General features: G+C 35.8%; 1 protein-coding gene across 5 annotated transcripts in view; it reads right to left on the bottom strand.

Moving 5' to 3' along the window:
• Positions 1 to 709: 709 nt before the first annotated feature.
• Positions 710 to 19,227, bottom strand: part of CGNL1 (cingulin like 1) — a 63,896-nt gene continuing 45,378 nt past the window's right edge. The window contains exons 11-19 of one of the 5 annotated variants that reach the window (XM_074837318.1): positions 18,806 to 18,958; positions 16,546 to 16,716; positions 13,898 to 14,059; positions 13,017 to 13,106; positions 7,199 to 7,282; positions 5,359 to 5,483; positions 4,684 to 4,792; positions 3,594 to 3,757; positions 710 to 2,962 (exon numbers count right to left, since the gene is read on the bottom strand). In XM_074837318.1, coding sequence (XP_074693419.1) covers positions 2,830 to 2,962; positions 3,594 to 3,757; positions 4,684 to 4,792; positions 5,359 to 5,483; positions 7,199 to 7,282; positions 13,017 to 13,106; positions 13,898 to 14,059; positions 16,546 to 16,716; positions 18,806 to 18,958 — 1,191 coding nt within the window. In that variant the 3' untranslated portion in view covers positions 710 to 2,829. Of the gene's footprint in view, positions 2,963 to 3,593; positions 3,824 to 4,683; positions 4,793 to 5,358; positions 5,484 to 7,198; positions 7,283 to 13,016; positions 13,107 to 13,897; positions 14,060 to 16,545; positions 16,717 to 18,805; positions 18,959 to 19,227 lie in introns of those variants that run through there. The other 4 variants (XM_074837319.1, XM_074837320.1, XM_074837321.1 and 1 more) reach the window with 4 other exon arrangements.

Here is a 19,227-nt window from a genome sequence, read left to right as displayed (position 1 = left end):
CTAGGAACTGCACGTCTCACAACCACGTTTCTTCACATATTCTCCCTCTTGCTTCCTTTTATGGGTCAAGAGCTTCTTCTGAAATTAATTTGAAAATAGATTACATTGAAATACTGGGAAAAATTTTCTAAACTAAGCCTTGACTTAAGATGAGCTTTAATGAAAAACTGCCATGAGATGAACAAATTAGAATTCCTTAAACTATTATCAATGTTTTTTGGTGGCAATCAAGACCTATACCCTACCCTCACCATAGCTAGCATGGATTAAGAAACACAGCTACTATTTTGTGAATGAGTTGAAATACCCTTTTCAACACCTTAAGCTTTTCTTTGATCTTAGTCATATCATTTGAGAACTCTATAGGGGAAATGCCATTTCCAAGTCTAAATGAACAAACTAAAGACCAGTTCTTTTTATGAAGACATGGTGGGGAAGGAGGTCTCATAAGCAGGATCTCTCCCACTAGGAGTCTGCAACAATGTGTCTCCCTCCTAACACTGTAAATTCAAATGAGAAAAGGAGTCTTCTACATATTACACCTGCCACCTGCTTTACAAGTTACAAAGTAGCTACCCAAAATGAAAAAAATGAAGAAACTTGTTGACCGCATCAGTATTTCCCAGATAATTATTTTCTTGTTATATTTTAAACACGTGTCTTCCACATGAAATTCAATTGTCATATCAAGCTATGTGCACATACAAAGTAGAGCTGAAAGAGCTGACTGTTTATTTTAAGTGAATTTCTCTTTTACAGTTTAGTGTAACTGGAGGTAGATGCAATATTAAGTGATCTTCTTCCAGTAGTTTGAAATAAGTCATCTGTGAACATTAGGACAGAGTACTGGAGACTGGAATCAGTTGTTTAAAGTTAAGCCTATGTAAATATGCAAATGAAACAACAAAAAATAAAACACAGCAGGTTACATGATGATTGTCAGTACAGTATAGTGCAGATGATCTTGGAGGAAAGGCTGTTTCTATGTTGTCAAAATAGTAAAGCTAGTACTGAAAAAAAATACGATGTATGCTACTTGAAAAGATATACAAGATTCAGAGTATTACAACTATGCCATACAGATTATTTCCCATATATCTCAAACCATCAAAATCAAGTTGAAGGGAATTACATGGCAAAATAGTCTGTAACCTGATATGCATGAATATATTTCTGATCCTGCAGGCAGGAGTTTAATTTCATATACTCGTATGAAAACGGATACTGCCATTGTCAGGACTTTTGCCTTAACCAAGTCTACCAGCCTCACTTTCAGAGCTGTTAAATTTATCCTCGTCAGTGGATGCCTTTGTGGGAGTAATGGGAGCTCCCAACAACTTCAGTTTAAAGTATTTTTTACAATTACATTACTCTATTATTTGGTCCATTCAACGAACAAGTGCTCACTAACCTGTAACTGGGGATAGATACTAATAATCAGACAGGACTTAGCTATGGTTTATTAACAGAATTATGTAGTAGTGCCCATTCCTTAGAATTCTAGATTTGCAGAGGAGTAAAACCAGACTGGTGTAATATAAATGGCAAAAAAATATTTTTTGCAGTAAAATGGAAAATGCTTTAAAATAAAATCTCCAATACTTTTTTTTTTCTTTTAAATTTCCCGCAAAGTTTGTTGAACAGATGGATCACCCAAAATGCAGATACTTCTGTAAACTGAAAAACTAATATATATTTGCATATATGACCATAGACTGCAATTTATCACAAACAGATGCTCAAGAACAGCTTAGAAAGAAAAAACAGATTACATGCTTTGTGTTTCCTTAATGCAATTTTGTGCCAGGTGCATAAAATTTTTGGATCAATTAATGAACAGATTTAAGCATGTACTTAATTCAAAGACCACAAGTAATTTTACTAGAATGAGTAGGACTCCTTAGAGACTTTAAGGTAAGTCTGTCCTGATGTCCTCAAATCAGCAGGCCTATAATGTTCTGCCCCTGGCAGTACGGAGTCCATTTCAGGAAATGAAAGGTGCCAAGTAATAACTGACCTCATTCTCACCCCTCCCTACTAAGAACAGAAAGCTTCCCAAACAACGTTTACAAGAAAGCTGTAGGCAAGCCTGACTCATCATGCGGATGTGATGGTCCTTTTAAAGTCAACAGGCAGGATTAACATTTGATCTCGAATATACAGAATACATACGATGAAACTTGCACCGGTTTTAAAATGGAAATGTACTTCCTGGCTCAGGAACTGTGAATCTGGTCTGTAATGAACAAAATGTATTCATTTTCATTTGTTTTCTTCTTAGTTGAAACCCAAATATACCATTCAGTATAAATTTAAGTACTTCACATATGAAACTGATTTATATAATATTTGCAACTTTACAAAATAGTACTAAAGTAGTCAGTAAAAAGATCAGGTTTAAAATATTTACATTTTATACATAATTTCCCCCTACTTACAATTATTAAATAATCTTCTGTGGTTTCCTTAATTTTAGGGAAAAGCTTTTAATAACTACAAACTAATTTTGAATTACTTTCAAATGGCTTTTTACTTAAACAGAATTTTAGCAAAATCTCATTTCCAATGTGAAACGTTATCCCCATGTTTTCAGTAGCGGTTTTATATATATACATCTATCTCCATGTTTTATAGCTGTTTTATAATGCAATCCTGTTTTCTATAGTAAACAGTGGAGATCTAAATAAGAAAATGGCACAGTATGGATGAAAACATTGTATTTCCAACTCTTACATCCCTTTATGTCATTTGGCTTCTAGAATATCCAGTTTCTTGACAATTTATGTTATTCTTCCAGTACTTCCAAGGAACCACAGATTCAACACTTTTTTAGATTTCTGTGTCATCATCTTTCGTAAAGTCATTTCCTGAAGGTACTTCACAGAGACTATCACCATCCGTGCTGAAATCATCATCATCATCAGAATCAGCCAACACTTTACTTGGTGACTTCTTCAGTCTACTAAAACAAAAATACACATCTTTGCTATTAAAACTGCACATCTACATGCAAAGCTTAAAATATTGACAGGTAGGATTTACATTTTTAAAGGATGTCAAAGAAACTTGTGCTCCAATAGGGGTAGTTTACCATAGGCTATATCTTACATGAAAGGAACATGTAAGAGAATGAAGATCAATCAATCATATTTTCAAGCACCTCTAATTAAAGTCACAAAGGGGAAACTGTAAGCTTTGCACATGGAGATGTTCCAAGATGGCTGAGGAAAACTAACACAGGATAGCTGTACCTCTCAGTCCTTAGCAGGAAATTTTTATTACTACAAATTATAAGAGTGTTGAGTCCCACCACCTTTTTCCATTTTTTATTCCCTGCCTCAGTGACTTTATTCAGCAGACTGATCTCAGAAAGAAGGTTTGGGCACTGGAGCACCCTGGAAAGAGTTGGAGAACATCTGTAGAGAAAGGAAATGCAGAAGACTTTCACAGGTCTGTCTCTTAAACTCTGTCTGCTTATGACAAACTTGAAGTTTGTTAAAGGAAGCCCTCAGTTCACGGACTAAAGGAGCAAGAGATCAATCTTGTGAGTGGTGGTGTGATACATAGTTGTAAGGTCTGACAAGTCACCCTACCTTAATTCCTTCTTTGCAGAGTTAAGCTGTCCTTGCAATTGTTCATTCATGTCCAGTTGCTCTTCCAGGTCTCTCTGGAGTTTCTTTTTAGCACTTTCCAGTCTGTCTATTTCTTCTTCAGCTTCTTCAACTTGACGTTTCATTGCTTTCAAACGCAAACTCAACTGAAATATTTACATGTCAGCTGATTAGAGGACTATTTTAATAAAGGAATTTTATTCTTCCAGCATCTATGAGAGGGAGAATAAAGACACAACTTTGCCAGTGTAGTGACACTGTAATCCTATGCTTCAGAAATATTCGAAAGTCCACATTAGCCTTTGAGAAAAGTGATGGCATACAATTTTTTAAGAAGAAAAAACAGCAACAAGCAAACATAGGTTTGGCAGAGTAAGAGTATTATGAGATAGCAAGAGCCGGTTATCAATAAGGGAAGACTGGAGCTATTAGTGTCTCTTAAGTTACACAACGTTACCAGACAGATACTACAAAGTATGTTTTAAAACAAGTCAGAGGATTTTAAAAGATTGTTCCCTTAACAGATGTCTGCAGTTTGAAGCATTCTGTTCATTCTCTAGGCAGAATATTAACTATTTGACTCACGTACTGAAACAAACCATGTTTTAAGCAAGGAATCAACGAAGACCACAGGACTGTTAGAGCACATTGCTATTAGAGTATCAACATATGCTTAATACTTGTAGCCTATATTTAACAATAAATAGCTTCTTTCTTTAAATAAAATTTTATGGTGGCAAACCAGAATATATTATTTGTTGGTGTATGCATTTATAGGATCATATGTTGGTGTATATATTTATAGGATCATATACTGTTCTGTTACTGGCTTTATTTCTTAAAATAATTATAGTATTGTTTCTGTAAGTGCTTCCTTTTCATAATTTTAGAAATAATAATAATTTAGTAGTAAAGAACATGATGACAATGGGAACTGTGAATCTCACTAAATGGGAATTCATAAACAACAGAGTAATCAGTATCGACCTATACTCTTCTCATATCTTTTATATATGATGATTTATGCTAGTAGGATTAATATCAGATATTTGCATATTGGTTTTCCCTTTACCTGGTCCTTTTGATCAGTCAAGGAGAGATGTTCATCATCTACTTGCAACATTAACTCCTTCACTTTTCTCTCAAGTCTGCGGTTACTTAGTTGGAAATTTGCTCTATCCCTAGAAAAAACAAAACAAAAGACAGGCTTGTAAAAAAAGGAACTGAAGTCCTTCCAATTCTGCTAGCTAACATAACTCCTTAGCAATCTTCTAAGAATTAAATAAATACTAACAGCCCCTGCTCTGACTTACTGATTCCATGCAACATATTAAGAAATTTGTTCAAAAGCATGAACCACTAAGAGGAATTTCTTCTGTGACCAGAGCAACATTTACAAAAAAAACCCCATTCCTCCAAGATTAAACAATGAAGTGAACATGAAAATGGAAGTATTAAACTATAGTTAATATTTCTCAGCCTGTTACTGATATTAGATATTGACAAAATAATAAGGTATGGAACCATGTTAGCACTGTGCCCAGTTTTAAATTTATAAGGCAACTTCTAGTGTGCTTTCAGTCAAAAAGAAAATTTGCAATACTCATATGAAACAGTAACCATTTTAATTTGCTGCTTGGGAGAAAAAAAAAAATCAAGTTAATTGTATTAGAGACTTAATCTTAGCAAGAGGCCACATTAACAAACATAAACATGCATGTTTTGATCTTAACATAATTAGTTTCACCTCTCTTCATTTTCAAGTCGTTCTTCTAGCTCTGTGATCCTTGCTTCCATTTGAGCAACAAGTCCCTCTTTACTGGATCGGTAAGAACCCTCCAGGTGAAGGATTCGGCTCTTCAAGTCTTTGTTCTATAATTGGAACATACTTGATTACTACATACATGCTCATATTAAGAAATGTCGCCTTAACACAAAATAAATTTCTCCAGGCAAACAAGGTGATCAGTGTATTTTTAATTTAGTAAATATGGAAAAAGAGAGTTGGTGAGATTTTACAGTTTACTACAAACAAATCTTCTATTACTGTGCTTTATTAAAAGGAACTTAGTGTTAAGCTTGAGTTAAAGTTTTAGGTTTAAATGGACCCTTGAATGTCAGATGGTCCCAAGTCCCTTCCAATAGCATTTCTTAATTTGCCATAAATTTTCAGATAGCATCGGACCTGTCTTATTCTCCACACAATTCTTTTGTCAAATTCTGCATTCTTCCCCTGTAACTCACTGGTGTATGGCTAAAAGAAATAGACAAAAAAATTAATTGCATCCAATATCGTTTTGCTCTATCAAAGTTATTTTAATTAAAGTTACTTTAATTTTTACAAGGCTAGATAATTTAGATTTTCAATGGGGACTTAATGATAAAAAAATGCCAAAAAAAAAAAAGAGTTACATGAGGAACAGAAAATAAAGCTCTTTGTAACAGAACTTTAAACCGTTATTTCAGATCTCAAACACTAAAAAAAGCTATGATAGAAAAGTCAGAAATAAAATATAAGGATGTACATGGGATACACCAGTAGGTGGCATTCTTTCTGCTCAAACAATTAAGATGGGAATAATTTCACATAATTTAAGGCACCAAATTAGGTGTCTGTTACAAATATGTTCTCTAAATTCCCATTACAATCTGTTTTATGTTCTTCAGACTGTCAATAATGCTATGACTTGGTAAGATAACTTTCCTCTGGATCTCAGCTAGGGGCTATGGTAGTAATCTTGCTTTCAAAGACCACTAAACTGCAGAATAAAAGGTTGTAAAAAGCTAGAAAGTATTTTTAATGTTCTTTCCATCACAGATATTGACACGAGTCATATTCCTTCCTAGACAACAGAGAATAGCAGTTCTCCATCAAATCTGTATCTTTTCTTTCAGAGGTATGTCATTTTTTCACTTGTTTGCTCCTACAGAAGAAAACACTCAACCAAAATCACAATTGCTTGAAATTATGATCTATCTTCAGTGGTGTTCCTGAAGTACTGCAAAGACTTTGAACAACAGCTCCTCCAAAAGTGGTCAAAGGATTTACAGCTAAACTGTGTAACAGTGTCTTTGATATTCTATAGTTTTTTCTGTTTATGTGCTTTTAAAAAGTTTCTATAGGTATCTCAGTTTTATTCTAAAGTAAGTGTACCATATCAACCATCACATTTCTTATTTTTCATGTTTTTGAGCCTCAAATGTATAGACAGAATTTGTGTGGTAAAGAGATGCTTGTACTCACAACAAAAATGTCTTATATAAAGAGATGGATGCATAGTATGAGCGTTTAGTATACAAAATATATAAATTGTGACAAAACTCCAGCTAAAAAGGGGGTATAGAAAGAAACAAATACTAAGAGAAGAAGACTTAATTCAAGTTTGTATCTTCTTTTGAGTATCAATATTAAGATACTCATGTTTTTTAATCTATTCTTACTAACACATACTTCCAGAAGCACACTATGGTGAGATACTGCCAGCTACCAAATACTGTACTCCTTAAATGCTTATTTGAGTTTCCTAATGAAGGCAGATACCCAGTCTGTTTTCTTGCTAGGGTGATGATATGCCAGCCATAATTACCTGTCTTTCCAATGAAATTTTGTCACACTCCAAATCTTGCTTTATAGCTCTTTCCTGAAGTAGTTCTGTCCTCATTTGTTCGATCTATTATAGAAAGAAAAGACAGAAATTTTAAGAAAATATTTAATTTACATTTATCTAGGTGATACTGTGTGTATGCATATATATACACATATACATAAAGTACATATAACTACGCAATGAGAAACAATTTCTCTTTCTTAGAACTCAGGACATACACGTGATTTCAGATGAAGTTTACAATTACAATCTTGATCAAAATTTTCTGCTTTGGGAAGGCCATGTTATTCCCAGTGCTTATTCTAGGCATTTTCCAGCCACACTGGGTATTGTTGATGTTCAGTATATATATTCTGTAGCAGGGAACTGAACTCTAAAATGTTGCATGAGACACATATCATGTGGCAGGGAGTTGAGTTCCAGAACATCACGTCAGTCTTCAAACACCTTCTACAGTTGTTTTCTTCATACTTAATTCTGAAGCTCTGAAATAGCACCTTACCTTTAAACTGGTGACTAGTCTACTTTAAAGTTTCACTTTATTAAACACAAACTCGTAACTGCAGGGAAGTGCCTAGAACTCAGTAAGACACTCTACAACTATAGTTTTCTATGTCCGTGAAAACAGTAAAAGCTCTTTTTCAACAGACTCTGATGTGTACTGGATACAAACATTGCTCCCCTCCTCCAGCCAATTTTATGTCTGTCATACCAGGAGAGCACCAACTTCTAGATTTGGGGCAGGTGTGGGCTTTGTTTGTTTTGTTAAAACACAATTTTTGCTACAGTTTCTGTAAATATTTCAGTTGCATATTTGATAATCAAAAGGAAAGTATATTCTCCATATTTAAGATGTTAACACATATAGAGTATTAACATTACAGAATCAAGATAAGATTACAGAATTAGTTTTATCTCTCTATTGGGCTTCACTGGGAGAAAAAAAAAAAAATCTGAGGATCAGAGAGAAACTCTGAACTGCCTAACAGCTGCTATTGAAACTTCGGGGCTAAAGGAAAAAAGTTTGCAGTACCCAAATACTTTTCTTGCCTCTCATTCCTGCTGAGACTGTCCTCAATTCTTTAGCTGTGCCTGCAAAGGCATTTGTAATGTTACCACAGCATTTGTGCTATTCTCTGCACAATGTTTACTACGATGAGTATCACCTGGGGAACACGGTGATCATCTATGTCAATTACTGTACCTGCAAAAAGACTGACAAAGGTTTCAGTGGCCACAGCATTCTTCCCTGCTTTACAACAGTTACATATGAAACTTGCATACACACACCATCACAGTTAAGCAGGTTAAGTTACAGATTTATCTCACTAAAGGTGTTTCAAAAGCCATTGGAAATTCTTGCATATAAAAATCCAAAAGCGATGCTAAGAATGTGAAGGTTAAACAAGTACAGCACGTGATATTTTACCTTAGGCGTTTTTTTAATCACATTATAATATTGAAAGATATATTTTTAGTTAATCATATTTAAAAGACGTCATTTACACTGTTTCCATAGCTTTGCAAGGAATACATGAATATAAACAACAGTAGCAATGCATGCAGTTGCATATGTTATGTCACAGTATGGTTTCAGAGCAGTAGAAGGCATTCCTGAAAACTAAGGTCGTAACAGTTACTGGACTACAAATGTTAGCATGTGGCTGTGTTCTCACACAGCTGGGTAATCATCTGAAAACTCTCATTGTCACGTAGAAGCCTAATAATAATAACATTTTATACATTATATAGCAAAAATTTTATATATTAAAATATTATTTTATAGATAAAATTAGAATCACTCATGTATACAATAACTGCATTTATTAATGAAATATATAAAAAAGTTATAATGTGAGGAATTATGTAGAATTTATTCTGCTGTAATTGCTTTAGCAATGAAGACAGAGACAGGAAAAATAGAGCAAAATTTGTAGTAAAATGAATGACTAAATAAAAATGTAACTGTTAACTGAAGAAAGGGGTTTTGTTTTATGTAGGAACTTGCTTAATGGACCACTCTAAACTTCTACTGTGCTCTTACTGTGCTCAAAGGCTGTGACAAACACAACCTTCCCAAGATCTCAAATTAAGGAATTATCTAGAGGACAATTATTATATTTCCAAGATGACTGCTCCTGTTGTTGGACACCTCATGTTAAAAGCAACCTCACAGAAAAACAGTTGGAAAAGTACTATATCTAATTAGGATCAGAAAGCTACATGCAAATATATACAAGAGCTTGTAAAAAGAGAAGGGCAGCAGGTCACAATTCTTGCTGGGGGAGGTGGGAACTGTTTTCACTTATTTCCTTGCACTTTTCATTAGTAAACACATAATTAACAACTTTGTTTTCCTTAACAAAGGAAAAAAAACAGTTGCCTGGCAAAATGTGCCAAAATGTGCTCAAACTTTTCACTTATTTCACAACAGTTAAGACAGGCTCTGGGTTTGTACCATGTGGAGCTTTATGCTTCACATTCTACCTTTCCTATGTCTAATGCATTTTGATTATGTTAAAAGAATAAACTATTTCTGCAGCTTAAGACAACAGTTATCACAGCTGGATTTCAAGAATGCTAACAAAGAATTGAGGAAAGCAATAGTATCAGATTTTACAAAGCTTTATTAGACATAACAGCATTTTGTGCCAGCTTTAGGATTAGAAGCAGCTGTTGAGTTCATTATTATGAAAGCAATCTGATTCCTAATAATAGTTTAGATGTTTACCACCTCACTCTAGGTTCCCAGCCTATGTTTCTTGTTAATGCCTAAGTAGGGAAAAGTAAAAAAAAAAATAGGGAAGGGGGAGGAAGAGACAGACAGACAGACACCTACATATACATTTCTCAAGTATGGGACCAAAAAAACCCGATGTTTAACAAACAAACAAGCTAAAGCCAAACCAACCCCTTTCATACTTCATAACTGAAAAGCAACCTTCATGTCCACATTTTCATTTGTTTGCTTCCCACACCTGGTGCCAGCTAAAGAACAGGTATACAGCTACCCATTGGGAACACTTTACCAAAAGAAAGTGAATGATGCAGTCAACGCAATTTTATCCTTCTGTATTTATTCTAAAATTGTCATGGAAAGTAACTAGTCCATTTTTCACACTTACTGGAAACAACTCTGAAGTCAACAGACTCATGTTTGCCTTTTCACAGAATACAAGAATTGAGGGATCTTAACTATTTTTCAATTATGTTTGCAAAAACAAAATGGCAAGAGTTACTCCATTTCACTTGTTTGTGGGAAAAAACCATCATGTACTAAAATGTGCCCTGTCCCTGATCACTTTAGACTCAAAGGGCATACTCAGAAAGCCTCTAGCTTTCTGTTTGTGTGTGTGTTGATGATTTTGCTCTTTCCAGAGTTGCTAATACCTTACAATTTAAAAACTAATAGGATATGATCCACCTTTCCCCCAAATTTTTTTCTGTTTCCATTTTGTCGTGGTACTTCTTGAGAACAAGGTAGGGAAGATGAGAACACTATCTCATGCAGTCATTTCCAGATTCAAAAGGGTTTCAAAATGAAATGTGAACTATCAGCCTTGCCAATGTTTATTCAAACATTTAGCTTTCTGTAAAATAGAACCAGTTGTTTCAATTTGTTTTTATTGGAAATTTGAGTATTATAGTTCATTATCAGTATATTAAAATAACAGATTTATAAATAAAAAAAACATTTACAGAAATACAGATATTACCAAAACAAATCCATTATAATTTCTCATGTCATTATAAATGCTTAGCAGACCCTGAAATACTCTTCAGTAATTTGACTACTTAGTCATTCTGGCATAAAATCAAAACAAAGCAACCTTTGTAACTCATGTGTGAAATGAGAAACTCCAGACCTCAAAATAAACACGTCTTTTACCCATTATGTAACATTTTGGTCACCCATCTGTATTTTAGGTTTCCATTCAGTTAGCGCATTAACTTACTATAGTACCCACTAGTGCAGCTATGACTAAGGTTCTTTTATCCCAGGCTTACACAGACATAGGCTCTAGTATGAAAGGCTTCCTAATTTAACAGTAGCATGACCCCACATTATTACATTCTATTTCACTCACTGACTCACGAGTCTGTACAGTATCAATGGAATAATAGCAAAAAAGACTATATTGCAATCAAACAGAATCTCAGTAACCTAAGTCCCAACAAAGTAGCAATGGTGCCTTGGTGTTTCAAGGATGCATGAAAGAAAGCTGAGCTCTAACTCACTTTAAAACTCTCCAGCTGTCTCAGTGGAATATACAATTTCATTGAAAAGACATAGAAACTAAGATTTTACTTTCTGTTCTCCCTCTGAAATTAAAGCTATCCAAAAGAATGTCAGTAATTCTTTTTTTTTTCTGGAGAAAGAAAAGAGAAATGAAAACAGAACAGGCTATTGTGGGTTGTACCTCAATGCAAATTGTCTCCTGGACTTCTAGGAAATTACTAATGAGGTATCGTGCTTCATGTAAAGCTACAGTAGTAGACATGCTGTGATGAGTTATGCATCAGTTTCACAGCTTTCAGAATGTAAAATTAAGGCAAAGAACATTGTCTAGGCTGTGATATTCCAAGGCAACCACATCACCACATTCTTTTCTACGGACTAATCAGAAACTTGCATAATACTGACCTACTCGACCATGGATGCTCTGGTTACTTTTTCAGCCATCAGGCCCTATTCTCTACTTTTCTGGTTTATTATAAATCTTTGTTACTGGACCTATAATTTCAATGTCAGTTCTTTCAGAAATCTTGAATAATATTATTAAGGCCTTTTCTTCAGAACAACGAACTCCTAATTCTCGTAGACTTGGTGAATTCCCACTCAATGGTCTCATTTCCATTAGCCCACTCCACTTCCTCCCACCTCCACACTCACTGGCCTTACTAAAGACAGAGGCAAAATATTCATTTATTTGAGGAGGCATACCTGAATTACTTTTTATTTTGATTTGATACATCATCATATAGTTTCCACAACTTCTTTCTTCTACTTATATAGTGAAGAACCTTTTTGTTACTTGTTTGCATTATTATGATAGGTCTCACTTAGCTTGGCAAATCTCACTTTATCTTTACATTTTCTGCCCCATGAGCACAACCTTGTTAGTAAATCCTTCTTCCCCTCTTTCTGGGCTGTCTACTCATATAACACTTCTGAAGTTAATGACCAATATTTTTATGTAGAAAATGCTTTCCAACTGTCCTATCTTTGATACACCTTAATCAGTTTTTACACTTGTAATAAAAATAAAGCTTCCTCTCTGTTTAAACTGACCAGCACCTTTAGTTCAGCTGACTTCACTAATTAATTCCACAATTTCCTAAGCTCCTCTTTCTTTGAAATCAAGACTCTATTATGTTGACCTCCTTTTCAGTAAGGTTAAAAAACTGTGATCTTTCAATACTTTCTACAACAGGCTTTCTCTGACAGCCTCACCACCTAAAACCAAGCCTAAGATAACATCATCTCTGCACGCATCAATGATTACTTGATGCTCACTGCATCAAGAATATCAGAGGATAATACTGGCCTTCAATCTTTATATGTAATCTGTGTCAGTTTTCCAGTTAGAAAAGCAGGAAAAAATTGGTCTGTGATGACACGGAGGAGCATATTTAATCATGTCTGTGAACCTTGGTTTTTCAGATTTACATACTCTTCTTAAGTATAATATATAAGCCCTATTGCTAGTAATTATTTAGTTCATCAATATTGTTTGTGATCCTAATAACACTTTTTCCTCATTGTTTACAACAGTTGGAAAACTAGTTCAAGTACCTGTTCTCTGCATCTACTGATCCTCTCAGACAACAAATCCGAATTCGTTTTTTCTTCATCAAGCTCAAGTTCCAGGTGAGATAACTTGTCCTAAGTGGAACAAAGAGAAGTAATTTCATCATACTACTTTCCCATCCTCTTCAGATTGCTACCAAGGCATTATTCCTTAAACTTCAAGGACTAAAACTGTCTGAAAGCCTAGGCTTGAAAAGTGAAATGCCTCTGAAAACACCTAACAGAATCTAGAAAAAGAGACAGCAGGTAGATAAGCCTTTAAAGTGAATTTGTTTGTCTGAAAGAAGTAAAATAGAAGTCTCATTTCCCACCAATTTTGAGAAGATAAGAGAAATTCTGTAATGTTTCTAGAGACTATTTTTAGAATGTCTAAGTTACATCATACATTTGGAAGACAAATTTTTCATATGGTCTAAAAGTGTTTGTTTATGAAAGTCAAATGACAGCTTAGTTGAACTGAATAGTTATGAAGCTAACCCTGTAACAACAGTTAGAATAACAGTGTTATCCTGAAATGAATCAATATTAGATGCTAAATAGAACTTACACATCTAAATACTTTTGAAGTTGAGTGATATGCCTGTGAATGAAAAAAATACAACTTTGCCTGATAAACTCTAGAGAGAATTAATTTAAAAGCTAATTAAAATGATGAAAGAACAATTGCGATTTAGTACACATCATGCTACAATAGATATGCTAACACATCACCTTTAGAATATACCAGAATAATTCCTACAGTAGTACTACATGGATTTTCAACAACATCAGGTTATTTTGTTTCTTCCTAGGCAGAATCCATGTGAAATACCAAAATTATTTTAATCAGTTCTAATAAGATTCCAACCCTTAAAAATGTCTTTTACCTCCATTAGTTTGATTTGTCTCGCCCGATCATCTTTTAAGTGGGTTTTGGCTTCCAACTCATGCTCCAAGCCTTTCACAGTCTGTTCTAGCAACTGAGTTTTTGTTATCGCCTCATCCTGAGCTCTCTGGTGGTCCCTCAAGTTTTCTTCCATAAGATGCATCTGAAACAATAAGTTATGGTGATACACTTTATAATGTACTTTCTAAAAAATAAGCGATGTCAGTAAAGCGGACTGACTACAAACATGACAGATCTGGAAATGTGACAGAAATTGCATTGAGTTATATGCTTTTCACAGTAATTTTTGTTTTATCCACAAGATGGCACCAAGAAAATAAACTTGGAGTAAACATCAGCCCTAAAGACATGCTTCACACTACAGGTTTTACACTGGCAATTATACATAGTGGGGTTTTTTTATTTATTTCATTTTACCCAGTTACAGAAAGCCAAAAGTTTTACAATCTTCTAAATGGTTATATCTTTGGAACTTTTGCAGTATTATTCCTTTCCTTTTCAGACTACCAATACTTAAGCTTTTAAGCAATTATGTAGTTTATATGTCTGAGGCACTTTGATGACAGCATTTTACCAGTAATATAGTTGCTAACACACACACACACACATATGTATTAATATAACATTTTGATATAATAGGGCTATCTGCTGAAGAGAAAAGTTTCCTATTCTAACAACAACATGTACTCAAAATTATTTAAAACCTTCATGGTACTTTAAGGAGAAAAAAAAAAAAAAAGCAGTGAGAGGGGTTTTAGGTGAGACTGTGATAATTCCTGATACTTGCAACTTAACTTGTGACATGTATATATAATGAGGGTTTTTTTTCTTCAGCATACAGTCTTCCACATTCTTCCTCTATTTAGTCAAGTCCTTATTTTAGTGAAGCTAATGTATTAGTGACTGTTTACAGAGTTTGCTGCTTATTGCCAAGTCCTGACAACAAAACAGTGGACATCTGCATGACTTGGTGAACAGCTAGTTAAGTGCAGAGATATGTGTATAATAGCATTTCATATGCATTTAACATTTCAGAATGACACTGGATTGACAAATTTCAAGATTGGTATCTTTTATGTATCCACAGAAAACGTACAAGAGACCCAGCAATGAAGAACTCCCATACTGCCTTTGCAAGACTGTTTCATAATTTTTCTGCTAGAATGAAAAGATGATACTTGTGTTGCCATGATCATTACAATCCTTGGATTTTGATGAGACTTTCAAAAAATAATGTTTTGTGTACTATGACACCTACCCAAGAGGATTCTGACAGACAAAACAGACTTTCACGTTGAATGGAAAGACTATCTGTTTGTAATTCTTATTAAATACAAAAGAGGAAGAGATAATAAAGACTTACAATTATCCTGAATATTCAGTCTCTCTAGAAAGTCTGCTGTTTAACCTGTCTATCCTATATTTTCAGATTTTGTTCCCTTTTTGCAGCTAGCTGCCATATGACATTTTTAAAGCCCTAGGATTTTAAATACTGCCTCATGGACATGTAGAATTCCACAACCAGTAATATTTTGTTCTTTATATAGTGTTTGGGTTATCTTTTTGTCAAACAATGAAGGTTTATTTTGTTCTGAAATTTTTTATTTGTATTTCTTTTGTAGTTGTAATAGATAAGACTAGAAGTATTTTTCATAATAAATGTAAACACAGCGTGTATACATATTTACATACACACACAGATATACCTATCTTTTAAGCTCTCTATTCTCATTTATTCAACTTAAGACCCATGTTCTCAATATCCCAGTTTTATCCTTCACATTTCATTATGAGACTTCATCCCTTTACAAAGGCCCTCTATCCCTGAATGGAATAAATATAGAAGGAAGACAGAATAATACATAGGAACTATATTTTCTTCTATTGCTGTTCTTTTAAATTGAATTTAAAACAAATTTGTTAAGGGGAGAAGGCAACATAAGAAAAGTTCTGAACTGGAAAAATCAAACCATTAAAATGTTCTACTTACAGAAAACATCTGTGACCAGTGTGTATTCTCATAGCTTTTCCAACTGCAGAACAAGAATATGCAGATCTTTCAAAGACTGGATTGCCTTTACGGCAAAATTTACATGCTAAGAGGCAGACACTTCAAGACTGTGGTTTACTCTTGGTTGCACAGGCACCTTTGTCATTTAAATCCACAACATGGCTCATACGAAGGAGGAAGAGCAGAATGTATGTCAACTCCTTTAGAGCCAGAATTTGTTTGTTTGTTTGTTTTTTTGTTTTGGTGGGGGTTTTTTCCTAAGTAACTGCTGGGTTTTTTTTTCCTAATTCAAGAATATTTCCACACTCTCAATTCCTACAGTAGCAGGCATTAAAAGAGCAGCAGATCATCAATGGAATCCGTATCATATCACTTAAGACACATTCACTTGTCAAACACTGCATTTATCTGTCACAAACAGGAAACCCCATTTCCCTGGCAGAAGCAACATGCTGATCATCATCATGAGGAATGAACTCAAAAGCATGCTGATTGAGATCAGTCTCTCATGATGAAGTACACAAAAGCACAATAGCAAACATTCATTGTCTTGACAACTATCTGAGCTAAATTCTAGGTCAAAGGTTAGAATTTGTCACTGAACTATGAGTCATTACCTCATCTTGCATTCTCATGGTTGTCAGGCGTGATTTCTCTATCTCAAGGTTCTTCTCTTTTAATTGTCTCTGCACATCTGCAAGTTCCCGGCGATTTTTCTCCTTGTATTCATCAAGCTGGTTCTGAAGCTCCAGAGTTGATGTTCTTGAGACCTCTGCCATTTCAGACATCTGGGAAAAAAGCACATAAAACTTTTTTCCTAAAATACTGCTACAAAAGGTTCTATCATGCTTAATACACCAAAAGGTCTTTTTCTCCAGCTTCAACATTCAGTTCAGTATTTTCGAATGGAAAATTTATCAAGCATGTTCCCAAACAAATGAATTTCTGTGCAGAAGCATGAAAACACAAAACAGTAAGGTTATTTTATAACAGTGTGTGACAAAACTATTCTCTTTTTGTCTGTCAGCAGTTTTCTTCCAACTGGCTGCTGTAATGAACTACACAGTCACACTACAGTATATCAAGTTATATGGTTTACACACAGATGGCAAAATAAGTCTAATGCAGTAGCATTTTAAGAATCAGCTGCAAAACTCTGAAATATCCCTGTAGCACACATTAGAACTGAACTAAAATCTGGGATCTTGTTTAAACAAAACAGAACTATTTTACAACAGTATTTTGAGACAGCAGTGTTCCAACTACTGTTCCAGCCCTGAAAGTTTTTATTGATAGTCTCTAGGTTAAAGAGGCTAATAGTAAGTTTGCATTTCATTTTGTCTTACACGTTTAAAAAAAAGTAATTCTTTCTTCACAACTTGGCAGCTCATTTGCTTCTGTCTTAGAGAACTTCCAGTAAAGTTCTCACTAACTGCAGAAGGGGAAACATAACTCCCCTTTTTAAAAAGGGAAAAAAGGAAAACCCGGAGAACGACAGGCCAGTCAGTCTCACCTCTGTGTCTGGTAAGATCATGGAGCAGATCCTCCTGGAAGCTATGCCAGGGCACATGGAAAATAAGGAGGTGATTGCAACAGCCAACACGGCTTCACTAAGGGCAAATTGTGCCTGACAAATATGGTGGCCTTCTATGAGGTACAGCATTGGTGGTAAGGGAAGAGCAACTGATGTCATCTATCTAGACTTGTGCAAACCATTTGACACTGTCCCACACAACATCCTTGTCTCTAAATTGGAGAGATATGGATTGGACAGATGGACCAGTCGGTGGATAAGGAACTGGCTGGATGGCTGCACTCAGAAAGTTGTGGTCAACGCCTCAATGTCCAAGTGGAGAGCAGTGATGAGTGGTGTTCCTCAGGGGCTGGGACCAGCTCTGTTTAACATCTTGTTGGTGACACAGGCAGTGGGATTGAGGCACCCTCAGCAAGTTTGCCGACGACACCAAGCTGTGTAGTGGGGTCGACATGCTGGAAGGAAGGGATGGGCCATCCAGAGGGACCTGAACAGGCTGTGGTGGTCAGCCCATGCAAACCTCCTGAAGGTCAACAAGGCCAAGTGCAAGGTCCTGCCCATGGGTCAGGGCAAGCCCATGCACAAATACAGGCTGGCTGAGGAGTGGATTGAGAGTGGCCCTGCAGAGGACTTGGGGGTGTTGGTTGACAAGAAGCTCAACATGACCCAGCAATGTACATTTGCAGCCCAGAAAGCCAACCATATCCTGAGCTGCATCAAAAGAAGTGTAACCAGCAGGTCAAGGGAAGTGATTCTCTCCCTCTACTCTGCTCTCATGAGACCCCTACTTACAGTGCTGTGTCCAGCTCCGGGGCCACGAACATCAGAAGCACTTGGACCTGCTGGAGTGGGTCCAGAGGGCCACGAAGATGATCAGGGGCCTGGAGCACCTCCCCTGTGAGGACAGGCTGAGAGACTTGGGGGGGTTCAGCCTGGAGAAGAGAAGGCTCCGGGGAGAGCTTCTAGTGGCCTTCCAGTACTTAAAAGGGGCTACAGGAAAGATGGGGAGGGACTTTTCACAGTGACATGTAGTGTTACGACATGAGATAATGGCTTTAAACTGAAATAGGGTGGATTTAGATTAGACATAGGGAAGAAATTCTTCCCTGTGAGGGTGGTGAGGCCCTGGCACAGGTTGCCCAGAGAAGCTGTGGCTGCCCCCTCCCTGGCAGGGTTCAAGGCCAGGTTGGACCGGGCTTTGGGCAACCTGGGCTAGTGGAAGGTGTCCCTGCCTGGGGCAGGGGGGGTGGAACTAGATGATCTTTAAGGTCCCTTCCAACCTAAACCATTCTGTGATTCTATGATGTTCAGATTCCTTCAGCCTCTTTGGAGTGAACTCATACCTCCTCCTGTAACTTTTCAACAGTCTTATTCAGTTGCCATCGTTCATTCTCCATTTCATTCTTTATCTGCTTTAACTGTTCCTTCTGGTGAGTTTCATCTTTTAACTGCTGAGTTAACTGTTGCCGTTCCTGCGAAATACAACGCATGTTCTCCTGTAGTAGATTAAAAAAATATATATAATGAAATGCAGACCCACTTTTCTAATGCCTTAAAGGAATGTTATACAACACACTCTGTGCAGCAGTAATACTGCCAGCTGTTGTGACATTAGGACAAACTTAAATAATAAAAAAAAAGTTTATGAAGTTACAGTTTGCTAGCCAGTATAGGACAAACATTATTTTAGCGATGCAGTGCTTTATCCTTCCTATAAATTCCTAAAACACTGTTGCAACATTTGTAGGACCAAACATAGACCCAT

The sequence above is a fragment of the Strix aluco genome, chromosome 12, assembly GCF_031877795.1.
Source record: "Strix aluco isolate bStrAlu1 chromosome 12, bStrAlu1.hap1, whole genome shotgun sequence".
Taxonomy (NCBI): domain Eukaryota; kingdom Metazoa; phylum Chordata; class Aves; order Strigiformes; family Strigidae; genus Strix; species Strix aluco.
Note: the sequence above shows the minus strand (reverse complement) of the source record. Positions and strands in the feature narration are given on the sequence as shown.